Source organism: Sinohyriopsis cumingii, chromosome 6 (assembly GCF_028554795.1).
Source record: "Sinohyriopsis cumingii isolate HCF-2022 chromosome 6, ASM2855479v2, whole genome shotgun sequence".
Classification (NCBI taxonomy): domain Eukaryota; kingdom Metazoa; phylum Mollusca; class Bivalvia; order Unionida; family Unionidae; genus Sinohyriopsis; species Sinohyriopsis cumingii.
Genome location: NC_142966.1, coordinates 43,813,027 through 43,836,652, shown reverse-complemented (window position 1 = coordinate 43,836,652; position 23,626 = coordinate 43,813,027). Strand labels below are relative to the sequence as shown.

At 35.7% G+C, this 23,626-nt stretch overlaps 1 protein-coding gene across 3 annotated transcripts in view; it reads left to right on the top strand.

Moving 5' to 3' along the window:
• LOC149796820 (uncharacterized) overlaps positions 1 to 23,197 on the top strand; it is a 28,334-nt gene extending 5,137 nt beyond the window's left edge. Inside the window, exons 2-3 of one of the 3 annotated variants that reach the window (XR_016421736.1) lie at positions 11,122 to 18,123; positions 18,156 to 23,197. Coding sequence is in view for 2 of the 3 variants with exons in the window: in XM_089961462.1 (XP_089817588.1) it covers positions 11,141 to 13,615 (2,475 nt within the window). In the remaining variant the exon portion in view is untranslated. Of the gene's footprint in view, positions 1 to 468; positions 503 to 11,121 lie in introns of those variants that run through there. The other 2 variants (XM_089961463.1, XM_089961462.1) reach the window with 2 other exon arrangements.
• Positions 23,198 to 23,626: the final 429 nt, after the last annotated feature.

Below are 23,626 nucleotides of genomic sequence, written 5' to 3'. Positions count from 1 at the left end.
TTCTTACATAGGGGAGGGAAAGATGGTAATTTTTATTAAAAGGGTTACTTTTATTTAAAGAAGGCCCAATTTTTGGAACAAAGGGGCAGTTTTATGAGCTAAATGACTTGATGCAGGTGACAACATTTCAAAATTTCATATTGTTTTGGCATACAAACAAGAAAAAAAGTTTTAAGTTGATATTATGTCTGGTCTAAAGAGAGGCATAGAGGATGACTTTTGAAGGACAGGAGACAGGGTCTAGGAGGGTTCTAAGGGCAGTAGGGAGGATTCTTGAAAGGCAGGAGACAGTGTCAAGGATAAATCTGAGGGTAGAGGGCACAATATTGTTCTTTCATTTATTTACTTTTTTAGACTGGTGAAAAGACCGCTCTGGTGGCCTAGTGGTTAGAGCGTCCACCTCGGAAGCGGGAGGTCGTGGGTTCAAAGCCCGGCCGAATCATACCAAAGACTTACAAAAATGGTCCTAATAGCTTCCTCGCTAGATTCTCAGCATTAAGAGGTTAGTGTTAGGAATGGTTGGCCTGGTGTCAGGATAATGTGACTGGGTGGGACATCATGCTTCATGTCTGCAGCATGATGCCCTAGTTCTAAACATCACACTGCAGACATCGTAGTGATATGACTGAATTTTTTTAAAAGCTTTGTTAAAATTCCTAATCACACACACACAGACACATACACAGACTGGTGAAAGTATACATACAAATTTAACACTTTCATGCTTGCAGTATGTTATTGAAAAATACAAATTGAGATTTTAGGCTCTTGTTTCTTGTTGCAAGTGGTAAATTTTGCAATGACAGAGTAAATCATTGATAAAACCATTTCTGTATGTATTTTTTTGCATATTTAGCAATGCTTAATTTCTCAAATAGAAAACAAACCATGCTTAAAATCAGAAGTTCATTGATTGGCCCTTGCATTAGATGCATCATTATCTTTGATTTCATAAACAGTTTTTTCTCAACCAAACATGGAAATACTTCCCCAATATCATCCATATTTTTATCCTACTCTTATGACTTGTGATGCTTGTGTTGTTTTGCAGAAGGGTTGATTTTCATTTATTTGTTTCAGAGATGACCCCCCCACTTTCTTTCTACTATTGTGCCACCTCATGAATGTACGTTGTAAACTTCTTTTGAAGCTTTTAAATTCCAATTCCGCTTCCCTTTTTATGAGACTACTCCGGTTGCCTAGTGGTTAGAGTGTCTGCCGTGGATGCAGGAGGTGATGGGTTTGAACCCCGGCTGCCATTGACTTATAAAATGATACTAACAGCTCACTGAGGCGCTCAGCATTAAGAAGTTAGTGTTAGGACTAGTCGGCCTGTTGTCAGGATAATGTAGCTAGCTGGGACATCATGCTATATGTCATGCTAGACATCACTATAAACTGCCACACTGCAGACATCATAGCAATATGACTGAAAAATTGTTAAAGCTGTGTTAAAAATCCGTATCACACACACACACTTTTTTTATGAAATAAGTCAACACAAATATTGGAAGTGCCTTTAGAACCATGCAGTTCCTTTTCCTAGGACACACTTTGATTTGAGTCAGACTCACTTGTCTGTACTCTTACCAAATTCTAAGCACCCAGAAATCTTAATAAAATTTTCCTATACAAATGATGCCTGTAACTTAGTCTGTTCCCACTTAAATTTTAGACCATGTCCCCATTCTGTTGGAGCCCTCTAGTCAACTATATTTTATTGGTTTACCATCATCTTTTGAATTTATTCTGGTGCCAGCCTTCGCACATTTGGTGGTTTACTGGGTGAAGTATATAGGCTGACTATGCCTATGGTAATAATCAGTGGACTGTGTTCCTTTGAAATAGTCATGGTAGTTCTGGATTGTGTACCTCCTTGGCAGGACATTTTTATTCTCATGTATGTGTGAATGAAAATTCTGCCATAAACAAAGTTTGTTACAGTATATTTAATGTGATTTTTTTATGGGGGGAAGAAAGTGTTATAATTGGCAGTGAGAAATGGGGATGGTCAGCCAACCAGAGACTCACATATTTTGTGGGAAGGCTGATTAAGGAGTTTTGGTCTATATGACTAATGTCATGTAAATTCACCATGCTTACTTATTTTGAGTTCTAGATACAGCCTTGATTCTGACCCTAGAAGATTCCATAATCACATTTTGTTTATAGTTTGATGGAAATTTCCATTAAAATGACCATTATCCTGGTCCTTTTATTGTGATTTAGGTTTTTATATTAGAGTTATTTATATTAAAATTGCTCATTCCTATGTTAACATCAAAGGTCGAACCATCTTTTTTACTGTGTACATTTGTTAACTTGAGAGGATTTATTTATTTAAATTATTTACTAGAATCCTGTTTTTTGTCTCACCCATTTTACTGGGTGCCATGTATAGCCTATCTTGTGCTGAAAAATAGCTTTAAACCTTACAACAACAACAACAACCAGATGATGTTTACAGCTTTACTCTTTAATATCCTCATCTAGTTTAAGCAGTTTGCATGCCTTGCAGAAAGTTCCAAATCTTGCCACTTTGCACAATGTTTTATAGCAGCAGTAATTTAAAAGTCACTGGAGTGTATCTATTGGAAAGGCACTTAAATCTCATTTCCTTGGCATGATATAAATGATACAGTGCTGAAATTGCCATTAAAAACCAGCCAACCAATCACAAAATAAATGTTTTTACTTCTACAGGTCATGGGGGGCCCCGAGTGGCCGAGTGGTCTAAAGCGCTCTTCGTTACGGATCACTGCCATCTCACCTCTGTCTGCGTGGGTTCGAGTCCAGGATTCGGCCAATGTGGGTATGTGAGAAAGCTTGCCAGTAGCTTCTCGTGGGTCGGTGGTTCTTCTCTGGGTTTTCCTGGGTTCTTCCTCCACCATTAATACTGGCCGCCATGCATAGCTTGTCGTGTGCTGAAAAATGGCGTTAAATCACACAACAACAACAATCTACAGGTCATGGGCCAGAAGAACATTTAGGATGTACTGTTATCTGAAATCTATCCATCTGTTAGAATAAGTTCATTATCACTGCTTCTCTGATAATTTTAGTCTTTGTACACACATTCATCCCATGGTATAGCTGGACCCAAATTAAAATGATGCTGGTCAAATATCAGATATGGTTGTCACATCTTGAAAATCTTGTTGCTGCTCATCCTGAATAGAAAATTATATCAACATTACACTAAAGGACTTCTTGTTATGTCTAGTTGGGTTTTCACCAGAAGACTTCTTATGTTACACTAAAGGACTTCTTGTTATGTCTAGTTGGGTTTTCACCAGAAGACTTCTTATGTTACACTAAAGGACTTCTTATGTCTAGTTGGGTTTTCACCAGAAGACTTCTTATGTTACACTAAAGGACTTCTTGTTATGTCTAGATGGGTTTTCACCAGAAGACTTCTTATGTTACACTAAAAGACTTCTTGTTATGTTTAGTTGGGTTTTCACCAGAAGACTTCTTATGTTACACTAAAGGACTTCTTGTTATGTCTAGTTGGGTTTTCACCAGAAAACTACTTATATCTGGTTCGTCTCAAATGAAAATGTCACTTCAGGAAAATCCCTATGGTCATCGCAGGGCTCCAGGTAGGTCTGATGTGTTGGTTGCAGAATGGCTACCAGCTTAACAAATAAAGTTGCTTTTTGCAAACATTTGGTCCCCAAATTATATATTGCAAAATGTAGTTTGAAATAACAGTATTGATTCTTAAATGGGTCCCGTAAGAAGTGTCCTACCTTGTGGTTTTTTTTATAGTAATGTATGTATACATGCCAAGCTTAAGAGAGGTATAAACATAATTTTTGCTAATATAAGTGACAAAAAAAAGCATAATCTGAGAATAAAAAGTGTAATCTATATATTACATGCCATAGTTACAGTGTACTATTTGAAAATATACATTTATTTTTGCTACTAACCTGGTTCTGCAGCAGGCCAGATATGGGCAAAGTCTTACTGAATTAGAAGCAGAATACAAACAAAAAACATTACTGACAAATCATTTATGTTCAACACTCACTTTATCTAGTCTTCAGGTCAAACTTTAGCTGAATGAGTGTACATGTCTAACTTAAGTCGAAGTCCACAAATTGTGCAGTGACCATGACTGTCATCAATCTCATTAATTTTTCCCAAATTGTAAAGCAGTGTTGATTGATCATATTTCTGTTCAAAAACCCATCTGCTCTAAGAAATTTCATCCAAAAGTCAAACTCTAAAAGCTTGTTTCACTTAATGTCTGGAACCATTTTCTTTAAAAGTACAGACTCATCCACTAACTTGATTATCAATGAATTGGATAGTTTAAAATTAAAGTTGTTATTGTTGTGGGTTTTAATGCCATTTTTCAGCACACTATAGGCTATACATGGCGGCCAGTATTAATGGTGGAGGAAGAACCCGGAAAACCCCGGAAAGAACCACTGACCCAGGAGAAGCTACTGGCAAGCTTTCTCACATACCCACATTGGCTGAATCCGAGACTTGAACTGCCGCAGACAGAGGTGAGATGGCAGTGATCTGTAACAGAGAGCGCTTTAGACCACTCAGCCACTCGGGGCCCCTTCATGTTTTCTTGGAAATGGGTCATATAGAGTTGCCATAAATAGAAAATTAGGAAAGTGCATGTAGGTCGACACAGGGCTGCAAGTCGTGAGTAAATTACTTGAAATTATGTTTTTGTCTTATTTAATCAAAATTTCAATTGTTTATTTTCTCAATGTGTAAAGCCTAATCGCTGATGACAAACTTTCCTTACTGACAAATTTCACTTGTCCACTAAATTTTTTTTTCTTTCACCCCTCTCCCCGTACATATGTTGTCAGTATTACATTGGGCCCAAGGATTTCAAGATAAATGGGTAGGATTGTAAATGTATAACTGATAAGTAAATTGTAAGCAATGATACAAGACCCTGTGATTGATATCAATGATACAAGCTCCTGTGATTGCTATAAATAATACAAGCCCCGTGATTGATATCAGTGATACAAGTCCCTGTGATTGATATCAATGATACAAGGCCCTGTGATTGATATCAGTGATACAAGCCCCTGTGATTGATATCAATGATACAAGCCCCTGTGATTGATATCAATGATACAAGACCCTTTGATTGATATCAATGATACAAGCCCCTGTGATTGGTATCAATGATACAAGCCCCTGTGATTGATATCAGTGATACAAGCCCCTGTGATTGATATCAATGATACAAGCCCCTGTGATTGATATCAATGATACAAGACCCTGTGATTGATATTAATGATACAAGACCCTGTGATTGGTATCTGTGATACAAGAGCCTGTGATTGATATTAATGATACAAGACCCTTTGATTGGTATCAATCATACAAGACCCTGTGATTGATATTAATGGTACAAGACCCTTTGATTGGTATCAATGATACAAGCCCCTGTGATTGGTATCAATGATACAAGACCCTGTGATTGATATCAATGAGCTTGAGCCCCTTTTTGTAGTTGTTTCAATCTAGCAACTAACTGTTCTGTAAAATTTACTCACAAACTGGAACTTGTGTTGATGTTTCAAGTAATTTACTCGCAACTTGGAGCCCTGCATCACAATGGCTTTCTTGAATATTATTCTACTTATCCTGAATAAAAAAGGTCATATTGACATGAGGTTTTCACTCAAACAATTCTTATGATGTCCCAAATGAAATAGTGCTGATCTCATGTCCTTTATGGTCACCCCCAGATCCATCTTGAAAATCTTATTACTCTTCCTTCCCAATGGAAAATCACTATAAAATGAGGTTTTCACCAGAATGTTTACATGTACGATGTTAGTTGATCTGAAACAAAAATGGCTGAACTTGGACTTCAAGTATGACCACCGAGGCTGAGCTGTCTTGAAAATCTTTTGTTCTTCCTCCTGAATGGAAGGCCATATCAGTATGAGGTTTTCACTGAAAGATTTTTTTATGAAGTATACTTGATAAATAAATTTGGTGCTGATCTAACCTCCAGTCTGGTCACCATTGTCGCCTTCTTGAAAATGTTACCCCTACTCCTCATAAACAGATCTAAATGAGTTTTTCACCAGAAGGCCTCTTGTGATTTATAGTTGGTCGTAAACTGAATATCCAGTACATGTGTGAACAGTGGCCATCTTGAAAATCTTATTATAGATACTCCATCAGAATTGAAAGTCATATTGCAATGAGTTTTCACAGGAAGAATTCTTCTGGTGTCCCAATGAAAATTGTGTTGTTCTCATTTCAAGTTTTGGTCACCGTAGTGGCCATTTTGAAACCAATTTTGTCTTGAATTCCAGGATTATTTTTTTTATAGACGCAGGGGTGTAGTACTGTCTCCACCTCCTCCTCAAGTAACATGCTTTTCCTTGCTTCTTTATTGCATTCTTTATTTAGCACTATACCACTGGATAGGGGCCACAGATGGTTGAGTGGTATAAGGCACATGTCACTTGCACATTTCATCTCTGTCCAGTGTCTTGGCTCAACAAGTTTGGGTACATGCAAAAGCTTGAGTACCTTCCCTAGGGTCGGTGGTTCTTCCTGGTTTCAGTCTTGTTAGGCCAATAAAAAAATGTGTTTCCTGTTGCACAGGTTTTAAAATTAGCATAGGCAGGTCAATTTTTCCCGTTTTACTTTTTAGACAAATATATTTAATGTGATATTTTGTGGGGGGGATCGCCAGATTCATCAGTGAGAAAGAGGGATGGTTGGGTGATCAGAAACACATTTTTTGGGAAGTGGTATATGCCTTATTGCTAATTTTAAATGGAACATTATTTTGACAAGGGGTTTTCTTGAGATAGTTTTTCAGGTGTGTGTCCTAAATGAAAATTTTATATACCAACCTTTATTATGGCCACCATGGTGGTCATCTTCAGAGTATTGTTATCTCTACTGGTCCCAAATGGGTGACCATGTCAACATGGAGTTTTCACCAGTAGTTTCCTGATTAAAATTGTGCCAATCATGCAGTTTATAAACAATATGGCTGCCATGATGGTCGTTTTACAAATCTTGTTGTCACTACTCCCTTGAATGGACGGGCATATTGACATTTGTTTCTCACCAAAAGACTTCCAATAATGTCTTCTTGGTCCTAAATGAAACTGGACATTCAGCATCACAGCTAACTTGAAACTCTTGTTATCGCCAAACAACATGAGAGATACTGCTAAAACTCGGCAGTGAGGAGGAAAAAATGGTCTTGTATGAAAGAGCATCAGTCACTTCAAGGGACTCTTGGTTTCCATAAAATTAATAACTTCGCAATAATTAAACTGATTTGGTTTATATTTTTATTGTTTGACTATCAAATAAGGCCAGGCAGAGTTTCCTCCTGATGACACTAGAAGCATGATTGGAAAAGTCAGATTACACTGACTGCTTTTAATTGTCTATTTACATGTATCTAAAATGGGATTAGAAAGGACAAAAGGAAAGCCACCCAGTCAGGCCCATGATTGCGAGAACCGTAGCTAACCACCTGGCTATTGTCTTAGCCAGTTCATCCACTGCATTTTATGAGACAATGTACTATACATGCAGTGTGCAGTTTGTAACTTTTTCCATGAGAATAGATTTTGTAATTTATACAGTGCTAATGGTCTGTTTATGTTTAACTGTGAAGTACAGCACTCCCTTACATCCAGCACAAGTCCCTTCATTATAACACAGTTTCTGTTAGGCAGATAGGGTACTCAGGAAGTTTTTGGTACATTCAGCATAAGGTAGAGCATAATGTGTTATGATATCCATCGGTCTTGTAAATAATTATGTTTCACAGTAACTGGAGTAATCCACCATCTGTGGCCATTGACAATGATAACACCATCAGAATGGACTTGATGTTTTGCTATTCTTTGCGTGTGAGGAAAGGAAAGGAGAATACATTTTGAAAACTTGTTGTGTTGAGCCAATAACTGTAGGTGCTATATATATATATATATATATATATATATATATATATATATATATATATATATATATATATATATATATATATATATATATATATACAGACATACACACACAGGGATTAAAATCAGGGTTTCTTTCTATACTTATCTGCAGGATTACCATAATAAATTGTTTACTGAACTTGCATAAGTTTCAGTGACAAACAAAAGCCAGGGCCCTGTTTTGTGGAGTGGTCTTAAACCACTTGCCTTTACATATCACTGACATCTCACTGCAGTCCTAATGAGTGAGTGGTTCTTCTGGGGGCTCTTCCCTGGCTCTTCCACCATCAGATGAAAATGGCATTATACTTTCAAAACAAACAGAAGCCAGTTTAGTTTCTAATTCAACATTTATTGTTTTTGCATCAATGCAAAACAATAACACCTATATTTCACCAGCAGGTTAAAGATTGTATCCAAGCTTCTGTAAGATGCTTTTATGAAAAAAATGCCACAATTTGCTCAGTTTCTAAGTGACCAACTTTCAGTTTTTATTTCATATATCCATCTGCCATTATGTGTAGGGAGCTTGGTAGGTACTATTTATATTTATGAAAATTAAATTTTATGCCCATCAACTGCTGAAGCACCCAGTGCACTTTCATATTTCTCCTATTACTTATGACTGCTCTGGGGGGGCCCTGAGTGGCCGAGTGGTCTAAAGCGCTGTCCGTTACAGATCACTGCCATCTCATCTCTGTCTGCATGGGTTCGAGTCAAGGATTCGGCCACTGTGGGTATGTGAGAAAGCTTGCTAGTAGCTTTCATGGGTCGGTGGTTCTTCCCGGGGTTCTTCCTCCACCATTAATACTGGCTGCCATGCATAGCCTATCGTGTGCTGAAAAATGGCATTAAACTCCACAACAACACCGACTGCTTTGGTGGTCTAAGTGGTTATAGCATCCTCCTTGGATGTGGGAGGTTGCAGTTTCAAACCCCAGCCAAGGCATTCCAAAGACTTATAAAAATGGTACTAGTAGTAGTAGCTGCATCATGTGACACTTATCATTAAGAGGTTAGTGTTAGGACTAGTGAGCCTGGTGTTAGGATAATGTGACAGGGAGTACCTGATGCTACATGTCTACAGCATGATGCCCCAGTGCTAGTTATCACTATAAACTGCCACACTGCAGACATCATAGCAATATGGCTGAAAAAGTTTTAAAGCTATGTTAAAAATCCCTTCCCCCACACACACACCTAGTACAGTAAAATCTGTCTTGAAAGACTACTGCTATGTGAGACCACCTGACTTGAAAAACCAGATTCTTGGTGCATGGATATTTTCATTTTATAGTGTTATGACCTGTTATGTGAGACCACCTGTCTTGAGAGACCAATATTGTTTGGCAGAAAAGGTGGTCTTTCAAGACAGGTTCTACTGTACTTGCTTACTTGCAGCAGGAGCATCTTGATTTGAGTCCATATGTACATTCACCTGTCTATCCTCCTTGATCAGCTCATTTGCATAATTGCACCAAAAAATACTTTAGCATACATTTCAAGTGAATTTAGTTAGGAAAGAAATTTTTGATAAAGTTGTATGTACAGTTATTTAAAGAAAGTATATGATAGAAGCATGTTGACCTCTACCTAGAATGTTTATGAAATGCATCATTGGGGATATAAGTAGTCACCAGTGAATCAATAGCATTTTGTACTTAGTATCAACAGAAAGCATGTGTGGTTCAGGTAACTACACCTACCCAATTTTAATGGACTTTCATCACATATGCAACAAAAATAAATATGGATCAGATGTGCTCACCAAAACAGTAAATTTCAGCTGAAAAGTGTGGCATGAACTACAAGCAGGATAAAAAAATGAATGATTTTTTTTATCACAGACCTGCCTATTACTTTTTTAATCACACTTTTACCAGGAACCACGCTGTAGTCCTAATGATCTACTACCAGTAAATGAGAACAGATGGAGCCATAAAATGTTACTTCAAGGAATGCATTGACTGCTGTTTTATTTTAAAATCTCTTACAGGTGGTAGAAATTAATGTTATGTACATTATATAACACAGTAGGCACAATTATAGACTTAGAAAAATACATATTTTGACTTTTATAAAAATTGCTTTATCCATGCTGCTATCAATCATGGACCTAGCATAGTGGTCATGATTGATGTACATGTCATGATTTGTCCTGGCCAGGTTAGGTTTTATTGTGTCAATCAGAAATGTGCAGCAACATAATTATGTAATGATAGACTAACCCTGTAATTCATATTGGAATAAAAGGACCAACTTTATTTTGCATGTTTTGAGATGTTCAAGCATGCATCTCTTTTAATTAGATAGATTAAAACTTCCTCCAAACATTTGTTTTGACTGTCAAGAATTTGATACAATTTCATTTCTCTTACATCTTAAAATTAAACATTCACTGAAATTTAATGATGCTAACTTTATTGTGCTTTGCGATATATTGCCATGGTAATTGATTAGATTTAAATAAATTTTTGGCATTTTTGGATGTCTGTAGTTTTTTTTCGTGAAAATTGTGTTAGCATGATTGTTCAAAAACAACCAATGAAGTTGATAGACATGTTTAAATTAGTGCAATATATATATATATATATATATATATATATATATATATATATATATATATATATGACCTAATTAATTTGCCATGTCATACAACTGAAGCATTGTTTGCACTTTAATAAATATTTGAATACTCTGGACTTTATTTTAGTGTAGTGGCGGCATCCTGTTTTACAAATACAATATTAGTCTACTTTAAAGTTTTCCATTTTATTACTGAATGAAGTACCGCCATGTATAGCCTATCTTGTGCTGAAAAATGGCATTAAGCCCCACAACAACAAACAAACAAACTCAATGAAGTTGAATGTTTTAGAAGCATTTTTGGTTATCAAAGAACATCAGAAGTGGTTTTTTTTAATTTTATTATTGGCTATGCTTTAAGTCTAAAATTTTCCATGTAACAATTCATCGTGGCTTAGATTTTTCTTAGGAAACAGTTCTTGTGGTAAAAAATTATATTTTTCTTATGAACAACCATCATTTCAGTAGGTACATCTTATAGTCCTTCTTGAGGAAGAATAAGGGAAGTATTGTTTATAGATATTTATGTGACATCAAAAAATATTTCCTTTTGCAGATTCTCCTTACGTGAAAAGATGGAGGGTCAGTGGAAAAGAATCAATCCAGAGCTGTCCAAAATGCTTCACCAGGCCATCCTGAATTTGTGTTGCAATATGTATACTTCAGAAGCTGGACTTGAGGTTGATGGGATCATCTGTGTTTCTGCTGTAGATTCCTCAGAGCAACAGGTAGTTAAAATCCATGAAATCCTAAAAAAGGATGATTCATCTGCGGACATACTCAAGGAGAAAGGTACAATGGGTGTATATGTTTCATCAAAAGAGCAAGTAAAGAGTAACAAAGTGATATTAACAGAGTCTGAATGCAGAGTTGCTTCTCCTAAGGATTCTTCAGCTTTAAAAGAGAAGAAAAGAAAGAGGAAACTATCTGAGAATGATGTGCAGAGTCATGTGATTAATACCCCTTCTAAAATGTATGTTGACAGTCCACTTGAAATGACAGTAGATTTAGTGGATCAGAATGACTCGTCAGCAGACCAGTCAAAGGACAGTTACACTCAGGGACATCTATCCATTGAAACTGGAGAAAATTTTTCAAGAGTGACTTTCAGTGGTTGTGATGAAACATATGGAACAAAATCAGGCAAAGAGAGAGTTGTGTCCCCTACATTATCAACATCACTGAGACAGAAGGGGAGGAGGAAAAAGGCATTGCCAAGACATGTTACAGTCAAAAGTACCATAGCCAACAAAACAGACAATCCGGATCATCATACACCAGCAGACACTTCAGAGACTGATACTGGCAGGTTTAATGTTAAGGTATCCCAGATTAAACAAGGAATAGATGGTGGTTCACAGTCTCAGCTCATTAATACACAATCTTCTTTACCGTTTTCTTCTAGTTCAAATCGTACTTCAGCTACAGGATCATGGACGGGATCAGCTGAAAAGAATGAGAAGGTAGGCTCAAGAATGAAAGCATCTCATCAGGAAATTCTTTTAATACAAAGTGAAAGTGAAACTAAAACACAAGAAGCTCAAACTGCATTTTCTGAATCAGATCAGGAAGGTGAGCATGGCATCATTGTCACAAAGACACGACCGATTAGTAGTGAAGAGAATTCTTTGCGTCATGATTTACCAGCACATGCTTTTGATCAATTGGAGACCGATACCAGTAGTACCTATGCACAGAAGGTCCAAATCAAACAAGAAATAAATGATGAATCCTACAATCTGGCCCTTGATAATAATGTGCAGTCTTCTCCTTTAAATTCTGCTTTGACTTGTAATTCAGGTAAGGAATTATGGACAGGCTCAGGTAACAGACCATCAGATGAAGAAATGCATTTGACACGAAATAAGTCCACCAGTGGAACTAAAAGACAAGATGCTCAAAAGGTATCTTCAGAATCAGATCAGGAAGTGGAACATGACACCATTATCATAAAAACAGAGAGAGTTGATAGTGAGGAGGATTTTCAGCAGCAGGAACTTGACAATAAAAATCCGAAGGACAATGATTGTCCACATTTAGCTAGTCTTTTGAGTAGAGGGACTCGTTCAGTGCACAAGTCGGTTGGGAATACAGTGGTGCAATCAAGGTCCAGTTCAGAGGATTCAAGGGAAGGTTCCTCACCAAGGACGTTAATTCAGAGCAACAGTGATCAAGAGTGGCTTATGAAAGTCACAGCCAATGCATATCGATATCAGAATTCATTAATGAAAAAGGGGACTGTTCCTGTGTCTCCGCATGTTGGCATTTCAAGTACTATGGACAAGGGTAGTGGCACATCTTCACCAGACAATAAAGAGGTTCTTGCAAGGTTGGCAGGTACTCGTTCCTCATCTAACTCACCTCTTCCAAGTAGTAGCAGTTCAGAAAAAAAGGAATCAACAAGACTGGAATCTAGATACCCTGCATTATATAACCAACTACAGAAAGCCAAATCTCCAGAGAATAGGAAATCAGGTACTTCAATAACACATGAGTCCTCATCCCTCTTGAGCCGTCTGCCATTTATATCTTTTCAAGAACTTTTCCCTCATACACCCAATCCTTCATCTTCGCTTTCTGATACCAGAACTCAATTCAGCTCTTCATCCACAAGGATAAAAAGAAAAGGCCACATGAAATACACCATGCCATCGGAGTCCAGAGACTCGGACTGGACTCCTAATGAGGATGAAGAAAATGACATAGAGTGGAAGGCATCCACAAAGGTCAGGAAGCAGTTCAATCAAGGCCAGCAGGCCCAATCGGTGTCGGTGAGGACACGTTTGTCAACAGGCACTAAGGCTCGTCAGACTTACACTGAAGAAGAAGATGATGTGGATGATGCAGAAGAGGTGGAGGAGATGGAGGATTTTGATGATTATGATCATGGTGGTCGGGACCAGATAATCGTGGCCAGTGCACCAATTCCAGTGCAAGAAGACAGCTTTACGTGTGGTCTCTGTGGACTTCAGTTCAATCAAGAGTATAGATGGCAGTTTCACATGACCAAGGTTCATGGTCTCAAAACTGAGGATAGAGGAGGAATTTGAAGTCAAGATTAATAGATTATTCATTTATTGGTAATATGGACACTGCATGCAGCAAGATGTTCTCTGAACAAATCTGAAAAGTCTGACCTAATTACCAAGCAACTTTGAAATATATCATTAGTATAAACAAACCATATATACTTGCTTATAAGTCAAGTCAAACTGTAAAAAGCAAAGCTCCTGATGTGTCTTAGCATAATGCACTTGAAGATCTGGGTCTGTGCAGTTTGCAGTTGGACTCAAATTATAAGTGAGTACATATGAGTACATTTGGTAGTTGTAACATTTTACAGAAAATGCAACTGTTGAGCTTGTTATACCATATGGTATTAATGGTCTAAAATTCACTGCTGGTAGACCGCTTACGTGTGAAATTGAGTCACAACTTTAGGTGAGAGTTTCACATAACATTTATTTACTTAAATCTTAGACAAGGAAGAGACTGAAACATTGTAACACCTATTTATAAAGTACCGTGTCCTCACGTGTGTTGTATTGCATTTGATTTGATTGTATTGGAATTCGATAGTGTCAAAGTAGTGATAAATAAAATCAAAATACATCGTAAAGTGTCGATGAATAAGACCAATACTCTTTTGAAAGTAATTTTAATTTCCAAGCCATTAATGACATTTATTGAGACCTCAGTTTCTTGTGTTGCTTTCGATTTTAGTTTTAAGATGCAGACCTCATAAAAAGGTTTCCATTTCTGTCATTACCGTACAGACTCCATATGTTTTTAATTGTACACGATCTAAGGTTTTATTCATAGTTCCAAACATGCGTTTTAGTTTGTAAAACTCTTTGGAAACTTGGCAGATTATGAGATTTAAAACATAGTGTCACACTCTTTTGTGAGAAAATGTGTCATCTGAAACAATTAACAAATAAGGGTATTTTATTTTAGGTCTATATAGATCACAATGTTTGACTCCCTTTCCAGTTTTTTTACTAACAAGAAGCTCCAACTTAACCTTTTCCCCCCAAGTCAGTGAACTTCATCAATCAGTCTTTGCTGTTGCAAAATCACATGATTGGGACATACTTTTTAACTTGAGGAATAGTTTTCTGTTTTGAAGGTTTTACTTATGAGTGAAGTGCCCAAAACTGATACAGAACTAGGAGACCCATTGTACATGCACCTCATCTAAAGAATTAATGTGTGGTGTCGGAGTTCCATTTCCACGCAGGTTATTCTCAGGTTGACTGATTTTGAGATCTAATATCGGTTATGTTAGATTGATGTATATTTTGAATCTTGTGTCTTTGTAGATATGCAAAATATAAGAGATAATGTCAGAGAGTTCTCGTCTTCAGGACCACTTCTTTGACACAGGAGTTTTATTCTTGATGTTTATTTTTTGGGGAGTGATACAGGTTTCTGATTACAGGACCACTTCTTTCACACAGAGAGGAGTTTTATTTTTGATGTTTATTTTTTGGGGAGTGATACAGGTTTCTGATTACAGGACCACTTCTTTCACACAGAGAGAAGTTTTATTTTTGATGTTGGAGAAGAGTTTTTGTTTTTCTGGGAATGAACATTCATTGCTGGTATATATTTCAAGGGACCACTTAAAAAAAAAACCTCACATCATACCTGTACATGCTTTTATTGAATCATTGTTCAAGTTTTTTTTTCTGTTCAAAAAGTATTGTAAATAGAAGAAAGATTAATACGGATTGAATGGATTTGTTGTTACTGCTATATGTTTTAGTATAATTGTGAATATTAACATTTATTGTCCCCCCCCCCCCCCCAAGTTGGGGATGTGGAGTAGGCCTGATGCACCCTTCTGCATGTCAAAAAAATTGACAGTTTTGCCCTGTGGTGATGTTCCAGCAGAGAAACCTTGTACATTTGAAAACATGGTTTTTATCAAAACTTGGGCCTGGTGTTGAGGATTTCATGCTCTTTGCAATTGTATTCATTTTTTTAAATGCTATTTAGGGATACCTAAATGTATATGGCACTGTATACCAGTAGTGAAGATTGTGCTGATGGTCATTCAACTCTTTGTATACAATACATACGTTCCGTAAAAGGTACAATGAAACCTGTCTAAATAGGACACTCAGTGGACCACACAATTAGTTCTGTCCTAATGGGACACTCATTGGACCAAAGAATTAGTCCTTTGCATCCTTTGTATAAAAACAGATGAGGTTAAAACTACAAGGGAGCCATAAACACTGCCCATCATGAACATATATTCATTATTTGTAAGTGTCTAGGAAGGCAATTTGCACTGTATATCATAGTTTGAAATGGTTTATGTTTTAAAAAGTCTAAAAAGGTCTGTATTTATCTTTGTATACTGATAGTTATGACTTTCATTTACAAATATTACCTGTGATTGTAGGAAAAAAAAGAAAACCAGTTTTATTTATAGCAGTCATAATAGTAGTTTCTGTTAGTGGCATAGCAAATGCTTATGCCAATATTTGCCAAATTTTTAAATGTGTACATGGATTGAAATAAGTGAAATGACACCATTTAATCAAAATGATTATAAAGTAAATCTTCCCTTCAATCTTAACCTTAGATTTACAGCTGACTATAGTTTGTATGTAAACCAGTCACAGTTTGTGTACCATACCTTAATGAAATTGCATATTTGCTATGTTTTTTCATACTTAATACAACAGAATTCAGTTTGCAAGACATATCCTCTTTGAATATATCTGACAATTTAGGTGTAACATCCTTGAATATATCTGACAGATTAGGTGTAGCATCATTGAATATATGACAATTTGAGTGTAACATCCTTGAATATATCTGACAGATTAGGTGTAGCATAATTTAATATATGACAGTTTGGGTGTAACATCCTTGAAAATAACTGACAGTTTGCTTGTAACATCCTTGAATATATCTGACAGTTCAGGTGTAGCAGCCTTGAATATATCTGACAATTTGGGTGTAACATCCTTGAATATAACTGACATTTTAGGTGTATTAAAACTATCATCCTTGAATATATCTGACAGATTAGGTGTAACATCCTTGAATATATCTGACAGATTAGGTGTAACAGCCTTGAATATATCTGACAGATTAGGTGTAACATCCTTGAATATATCTGACAAATTAGGTGTAACATCCTTGAATATATCTGACAAATTAGGTGTAATATCCTTGAATATATCTGACAAATTAGGTGTAAACATCCTTGAATATATCTGACAAATTAGGTGTAATATCCTTGAATATATCTGACAAATTAGGTGTAACATCCTTGAATATATCTGACAAATTAGGTGTAAACATCCTTGAATATATCAGACAGATTAGGTGTAACATCCTTGAATATATCTGACAAATTAGGTGTAATATCCTTGAATATATCTCACAGATTAGGTGTAACATCCTTGAATATATCTGACAAATTAGGTGTAATATCCTTGAATATATCTGACAAATTAGGTGTAAACATCCTTGAATATATCTGACAATTTAGGTATGACAAACTTGAATACAGTATATTTGACAGTTTAGGTATGACAATCTTCAACACATTATATTTGACCATTTAGGTATGACAACCTTGAATACAATGTATTTGACAATTTAGCCTGGTAATGTAAGCAGATATGCTGCCTGGTATTGTAACCAGGTATGGTGTCTGGTAATTTAAGAAGACACGGTGCCTGGTAATGTAACCAGACATGCAGGGAGGCATATACTAGGATGCTTTTGTAGGATCAGCAAAGTCTAATAGGCTGTGCAGTGGCTTGTAAACTTTGAACAGTGTTTCTGTAAAATGAAATGCTACTTCCTGAAAGTTCTGGTAAGGAATATGTTCATGTTTTCCAAAGAATTTGTTGTCACAAAGATCTTTTGTGATTCAACCGAATATGTAATGTGTGGTATAACCAGTCCTCATCAACTTTGTCTTTTCCTAGCAATGCTGTATTTGATGTGAAAATTGTCCATTTTTAAGACAACAATTAATGGATAAACACAGATTTTGTAAACATTTACTGGCAGTAAACTTAACTAGAATGTTTATACATGCAAACTGGTGCAGCCTTGCTATGCCACTGGCTTTTGTGTCTTGAGTTGGTAAACTGGACAATATATTTAATTTTGCAGACAACATTTTAGACCAGTCTATATAGATATATACACACACACACATAAACACACATTGTATCTTAAATATACCACAAGATGTATAAATTCATCATTAAAAAGAAACTAAAGCTTGCCAAATTTCCTTTTAATGAAAACATTATACTAGTTGGTAACAGAGCAGGTATTACCATCATGCTGTATCCTTTTATTATCTTGGTAATTGTCTTTGATACAGTATGTGTCACGATATTATCGTTTGCAAATATAAATCTGCAAGCATATCTATTGCAGAATAGCTGAATTACCAGAATTAACAGAAACATTTTTTCTTTTCTTTTCATCTTTTTTACATGTACGTCCAGATAGAATGAATTAAAAACACTACTATTATGTATTTTTAGATGAGTCAGAGTAATAACTCCATGAGGTAAATTGCAGTCAGAGTAATAACTCCATGAGGTAAATTGCAGTCAGAGTAAAAACTCCATGAGGTAAACTGCAAACAGAACTCTAGGAGGGAGGACATTGAAACAAATCAAAACATGTACATTATTCTTTTGAATAATTCTTTGAAGCCTCTATAGGATTAGAGTACTGTCTCTTGTTTGAATAATATTCTTTGTAAATGTTGTTTTTTGTACAAGGTTGTGTATCTGTAACTTTTGTAAATATACTATTTTAAGCATGTTTTAGCTCTACTGGTCACAGACCAGAAGAGCACATGTGATGCATTTTTTTGTCCAGCATCAAGTTGTTTATTGCTACTCCTAAACTACCAGGAGAATTGCAACCAAATTTTACAGACACATTCATCCCAAGGTATTGTTGGTAAGAAATGGAAATGTTGCTTCTTGAACATCCAGTACCGTCACAGCCATTTTGGTAATGTTTTTATTGCTGTTACTCCAAAAAGCTTGGTCCTATCATTACTGGGTTTACTTGTTATGTCTAGTTGAGTCTTAAATGAAAATGGTACCAGTCTGACATGAAGTATGGCTGCCATGGTGGCCATTTTGGAAATCTTGTTGCTACTCTTTCTGAATGGATGTTCAAATTGACATTGTTTTTTAATCAGTAAAAGACTTCTTATGATGTCTAGTCTGTCTGAATTGAAATATTGCAATCTGACATCCAGTATGGCTGCAATATTATTATAGTACACTTCAGTATAAAAATTGGTTCACTTGAAGGTAACGATTTTTTATTCCTGTTTTGACCACCTGGTCCAACATTTTTCCTGTTATGATTTCTGGTAACTTTTTCAGGACTCCAGTTTTAGTGCCCTATAGACACATCTTACATAGGTACTGCAGTTTATCATTTTAATTTGTAACTCATTAAATGAATGTGTAGGATCCAGAATTGTGCTTTTATGTAGTTTTGGCAGCTGATGATAAAGATAACAATTATTTTTGTTATTGTTTTGTCCATGAATGTCAAGACATGGTATGTACTGACTAGAATCTGTGTTAAAAATGTTGCAAATCCTAAATTAAGTTTGTATTTCCTTTAGTATTACTCTGTCAAAAGCTTGTAACTAGATATACTAGGATTCCAAATGTCTTTAGTCCAAGGGAGGTAAGTCACACACAGGCTAAACTCTTATTACATGCAAACAGGGAACATGTTGATTATAAATAAAGCAACAAATAATCACAGTGAACTTGATCCTTGCTGTTGAGCCACATCAGAAACAGAAAGGTGTCTTGAATCTTACATGTACAATATATATATATATATATATATATATATATATATATATATATATATATATATATATATAATTCCATGAGTCTGTCAGTCATGTTGATATTCTGTTTTCTTCATCGACACTTGGTGTCATTAATGAATTCCAGTTGGCCAGTTAAGCGATAATCTGGTTCATCTGTGAAATCATCTGGTTCATCTGTACAGTCTGGTTCATCTTTGAAATCATCTGGTTCATCTGTACACTGATAATGACTTGAAAGTGAAGGTATATCTGTACATTACACATAGACATCGAAGTTCATATTCCTCCAACATACAAATTAAGTCCCTGAATCTTTTTTTCTAAATATGGTATACTATAAAAATGCAAATATTTCAAACATCATAAAAGGATTTAAAATGCCATGGATTATAAGTGTACTGCTTGATTCATATCAAATGAAGATGAAAAAAATACAAGCATCTGTAATTGGTGATAAGGTTAATGATAAGTGCTAGCAATAGATTAGCATGTGTCTTAATCTCCTTCTGTGCTAAGATCTATGTGAGTTGACCTAATCCATCTACAGTCACTTGAACTTTGCTTTATAACCACTACTTGATTGATACTTGTTTTGTAGAAACAGATCAAATAAAAGCAAAGTTCACTGAAAAAAATGTGTGTACTCAGGACTGTTGAAATTTCATGCATCCAGAATGAAACATCTGCATATTCTTGTGCAAATTTCAGCATCCCAGAGAACCCTGGGAAAGACATGCATACAGTTAATGTCAGCATATGAATTTCAGCATCCCAGAGGTGTCAGTTGGAATTGGAATGTGCAAAGTCGATATATTTCTGCATTTATTTAGTCTGTCACAAACTTCTTGGCTCAGTTTAAGAATCCACTGGGGAAAAAAGAAACAGGTAAATATTTGCGTTAAATGGGCTTACTTTATTTTACACAGTATTTTCTTAAGCAAAAAATCCCCACAAAACAATGTGATAATGTGTGGTTTCATGTAGTTGAACTTTAATAACTTGCAGGCAATAACTTTAGAAATCAAATTAGCAATCTTAAGTATTAGACAATCAAAGGACTAATTTATGCCATATAGTATTTTGATAGAAAGGATGTAAAATGTTTTTCTTTTAGTCTTGTGTAGTTAGTGTCCTTTAAAATGTGTAGCTTTTTGTTGTTGTCAGCAAGGAAATTCAAATGATTGTTCAATTAAGTGATATCCTTATAAAACTTGTTGGTCAAATTTAGCATGTTTTGCTTCTTGGTGCAAGCAAAGGAAAGATTGTTACTGTTGTTTATTTTTGTGTATGCATGTGTGATTTTTAGTTCTGCTGGGTATATGCCTGATGTCTAGATGGGTGAGTGGGATTTGGATGCTTTTTATTCTACAAGTGCTTAGTTGGTCCTAAACGAAAAGGGTGCTGATATGATGGCCAGTATGATCACAATTGTGGTCAGCTTGGAAATTCTTATTATCACATTTCCTGAATGGAATGTCATATTGACATGAGGTTTTCACCAGATGATTTTAACTTAAAGAAAGCTGCCACAGTGAACATATATTAAAAATCAGGTCACTATTATCAACATGATGTTTTCACCAAAAATCATCGAATAGTGTCTGGTTTGTCCTAAATGAAAATGGCGTTGATCTAGCATCCATTATGGTGGCCATGGTGTTTAATTTGGAAAACTTGTTGCTTAAGATTCTCAGATGGTTTCAGCACACAGCTGTTGAAAAGAAGAAATGTTTTTGTTTTGAAATCCTGGAAATTGTTTTCTAACATTAGATTGTCAGTCCCATCGATGCACGTTTGTTTAATTGCATGTTTGTATATGTCTGTCTGTCTGTTTATTTCTCTGCATTTCTTTGGACAGTTCATTTCATATTTGGAACATAAACATCATCACTTACTTCCCTTTCTTCATTACCACTCCTGCTCTTTTGAACGTGTTTCTGGGTGGGTTCTAATAGGGGTTGGGGGTTGGATTTGGAGTAGGATGAATTGGATCTCAGGTTTTTTCATTCTATATACAAGCACACACTAATATTTCCAGTAAACACCTGTAGGGTCAAAGTTTCTTCCATTTGATACACATGTAGGTGCAGCTCGGGCTGGGCGTGGGGGGGGGGGGGGAGGAGAGGGGGGCATGTGATACATTTCTTAAATACTGCTGCTCTCCTTTTTTATTTTCAGTTTGCATCAGTATTGTCATCAGTCTTTGAACAAAATGACATTCTTGCAAATCCATTGATATTTTTATCCCACCATGATGCCAGAAGGGAGCATCTTGTTTTGATGCTTTCTGTCTATGCATCTATCTGTACAATATCTGAATCTTTTATACAGAAAACAGAGATAAATGGCACATGAACACATTTACATGTAAAATGTAGAAGGCTATATGAGATTTTTGTGCAGTTTTAGCAGTTTGTGGTATTGTCATTATTTTTTTAAAAAATTCACCTTAGAATTTTATACTTGTCACTTTAGAAAACTAGTTTTGCACACTGATAAGCCAAATCTTTGATTTCAGGCATTTTAAGGGAAACCTTGCAGTCACACTTTTATAGAAAGTGCCAGATATAGGTCAGTGAAATTTGGAAAGATTGTTAATTTGCATATGTACTGATTAGAATTTTAGGTCACAAGGTTACGTGTGCCGTTTTGAGTGTAACATATTTCAAACCCCATGTCTGTGACAGTGTGTGCCTTCTCTTTTATTAGATATTATTTGCATTGTTAATAATATTGATTGCAATAAATTGTCTTGTGAAAAGTAGTGTAAAAACACAATACAGATCTACCAGACATGCAGGTAAATTTTGTGTCAAGGGAAGCAACTGAAATTTATGTAAATGATTAGACCCTACAGTAACTATCTACAAAGATATTTTATACCAATCGAAATATTTGAAATAATAATATAAAAATGCTTTGAAAGAGAAATCAGCACATTAATTCCTCAAATAATGTGTTACATATTAATATAAATTCTTGAGTAACATGTAAAGAAAAGAAAATTAATATTTAGAGATACTAAAATGGACCTGTTTATTTCTATTGATGCTATGTATTTTCCTTCAAGCCACATTTGTTTTCAGTTCCTTGATTACTTATTTAATTATTTATTTGTTACCCGTTTAAATATGGCTTTGTAGTTCACACATTTATAGTACCATTATTTTAGAAACTACTTGCCGATTTCTTGTAGTTTTGTTAGCACCGTTCGTGTATGTTATTTACATGACCCTGTTATCAGTTATACCGTTAGAATGGATTATGCAAGCGGTGTCTATGTTCTTTTTTTTATAAAACCAGTTGATCTTTGACATTTTCATCTACAATTTATTTTACAATCACTTAAATATTGCCTTTCTGTGCATGTGGCAGACAATCAACTACATTTTGCAGTATCGTTGCAAAGAAAGCAAAATGAACATTTTATGAATTAGTAATCATTAGCATCCATTAACAACACATAGAAAGACCATATACTTTATATTATCATAATATTTGATTAAACCAGCTAATTAAGTTCGATTTCTGTCGCTACAGTGATCATTGTTTTAGCTGGATTTGTCGGGAAAGCAATCTTTGGACCTGACATGCAACAATTTCTTAATATAAATATATTTTAGACAAGATGTAGTTGCTACTGTTTATTTTCTTTGAAAATGTTTTGTATCAAGTATTGCGAATACTACTACAATGTTTGTGTTTTATTTGTAAAATGTTGATTCATAATGAATGAAATATGATAAAATGTGGTACTTCTTTTTGAAAAGACTTCTTTGGCTTGATTGCAAAACAACTCCAACTTATACCGTCTGTCGATCCGTTGTCAACACATAGGGTAGGTTTTGTTTTTAGCCGGTTTTTTCAGACATTTTTATGCAGTGTCAGATCAATTAGTATGGATTGCTGTCTGCTGAGAAATAATTATATAATTGCGTTCACATTTAAATTTGGTTTGCAGTCAGTTCGTTTTCAAACGTTGTTGCCCGGAGACGTGGAACTTTTAGACATATCACGAGTATTAAATGCTCGTTTAAAACAATGTCATTATGCCCTGTAATTCAAGACCCATAAATCTGCATCGGTTTGCGCATGTAGAGTTTGTCAGACTAAGCCTGAACCCAGGTGTCCGATAGATATGTTCGCCTTTACATATCAATTACAGCCCACTTCCGTCCGCGTTGGTTCGTGTCCCGGG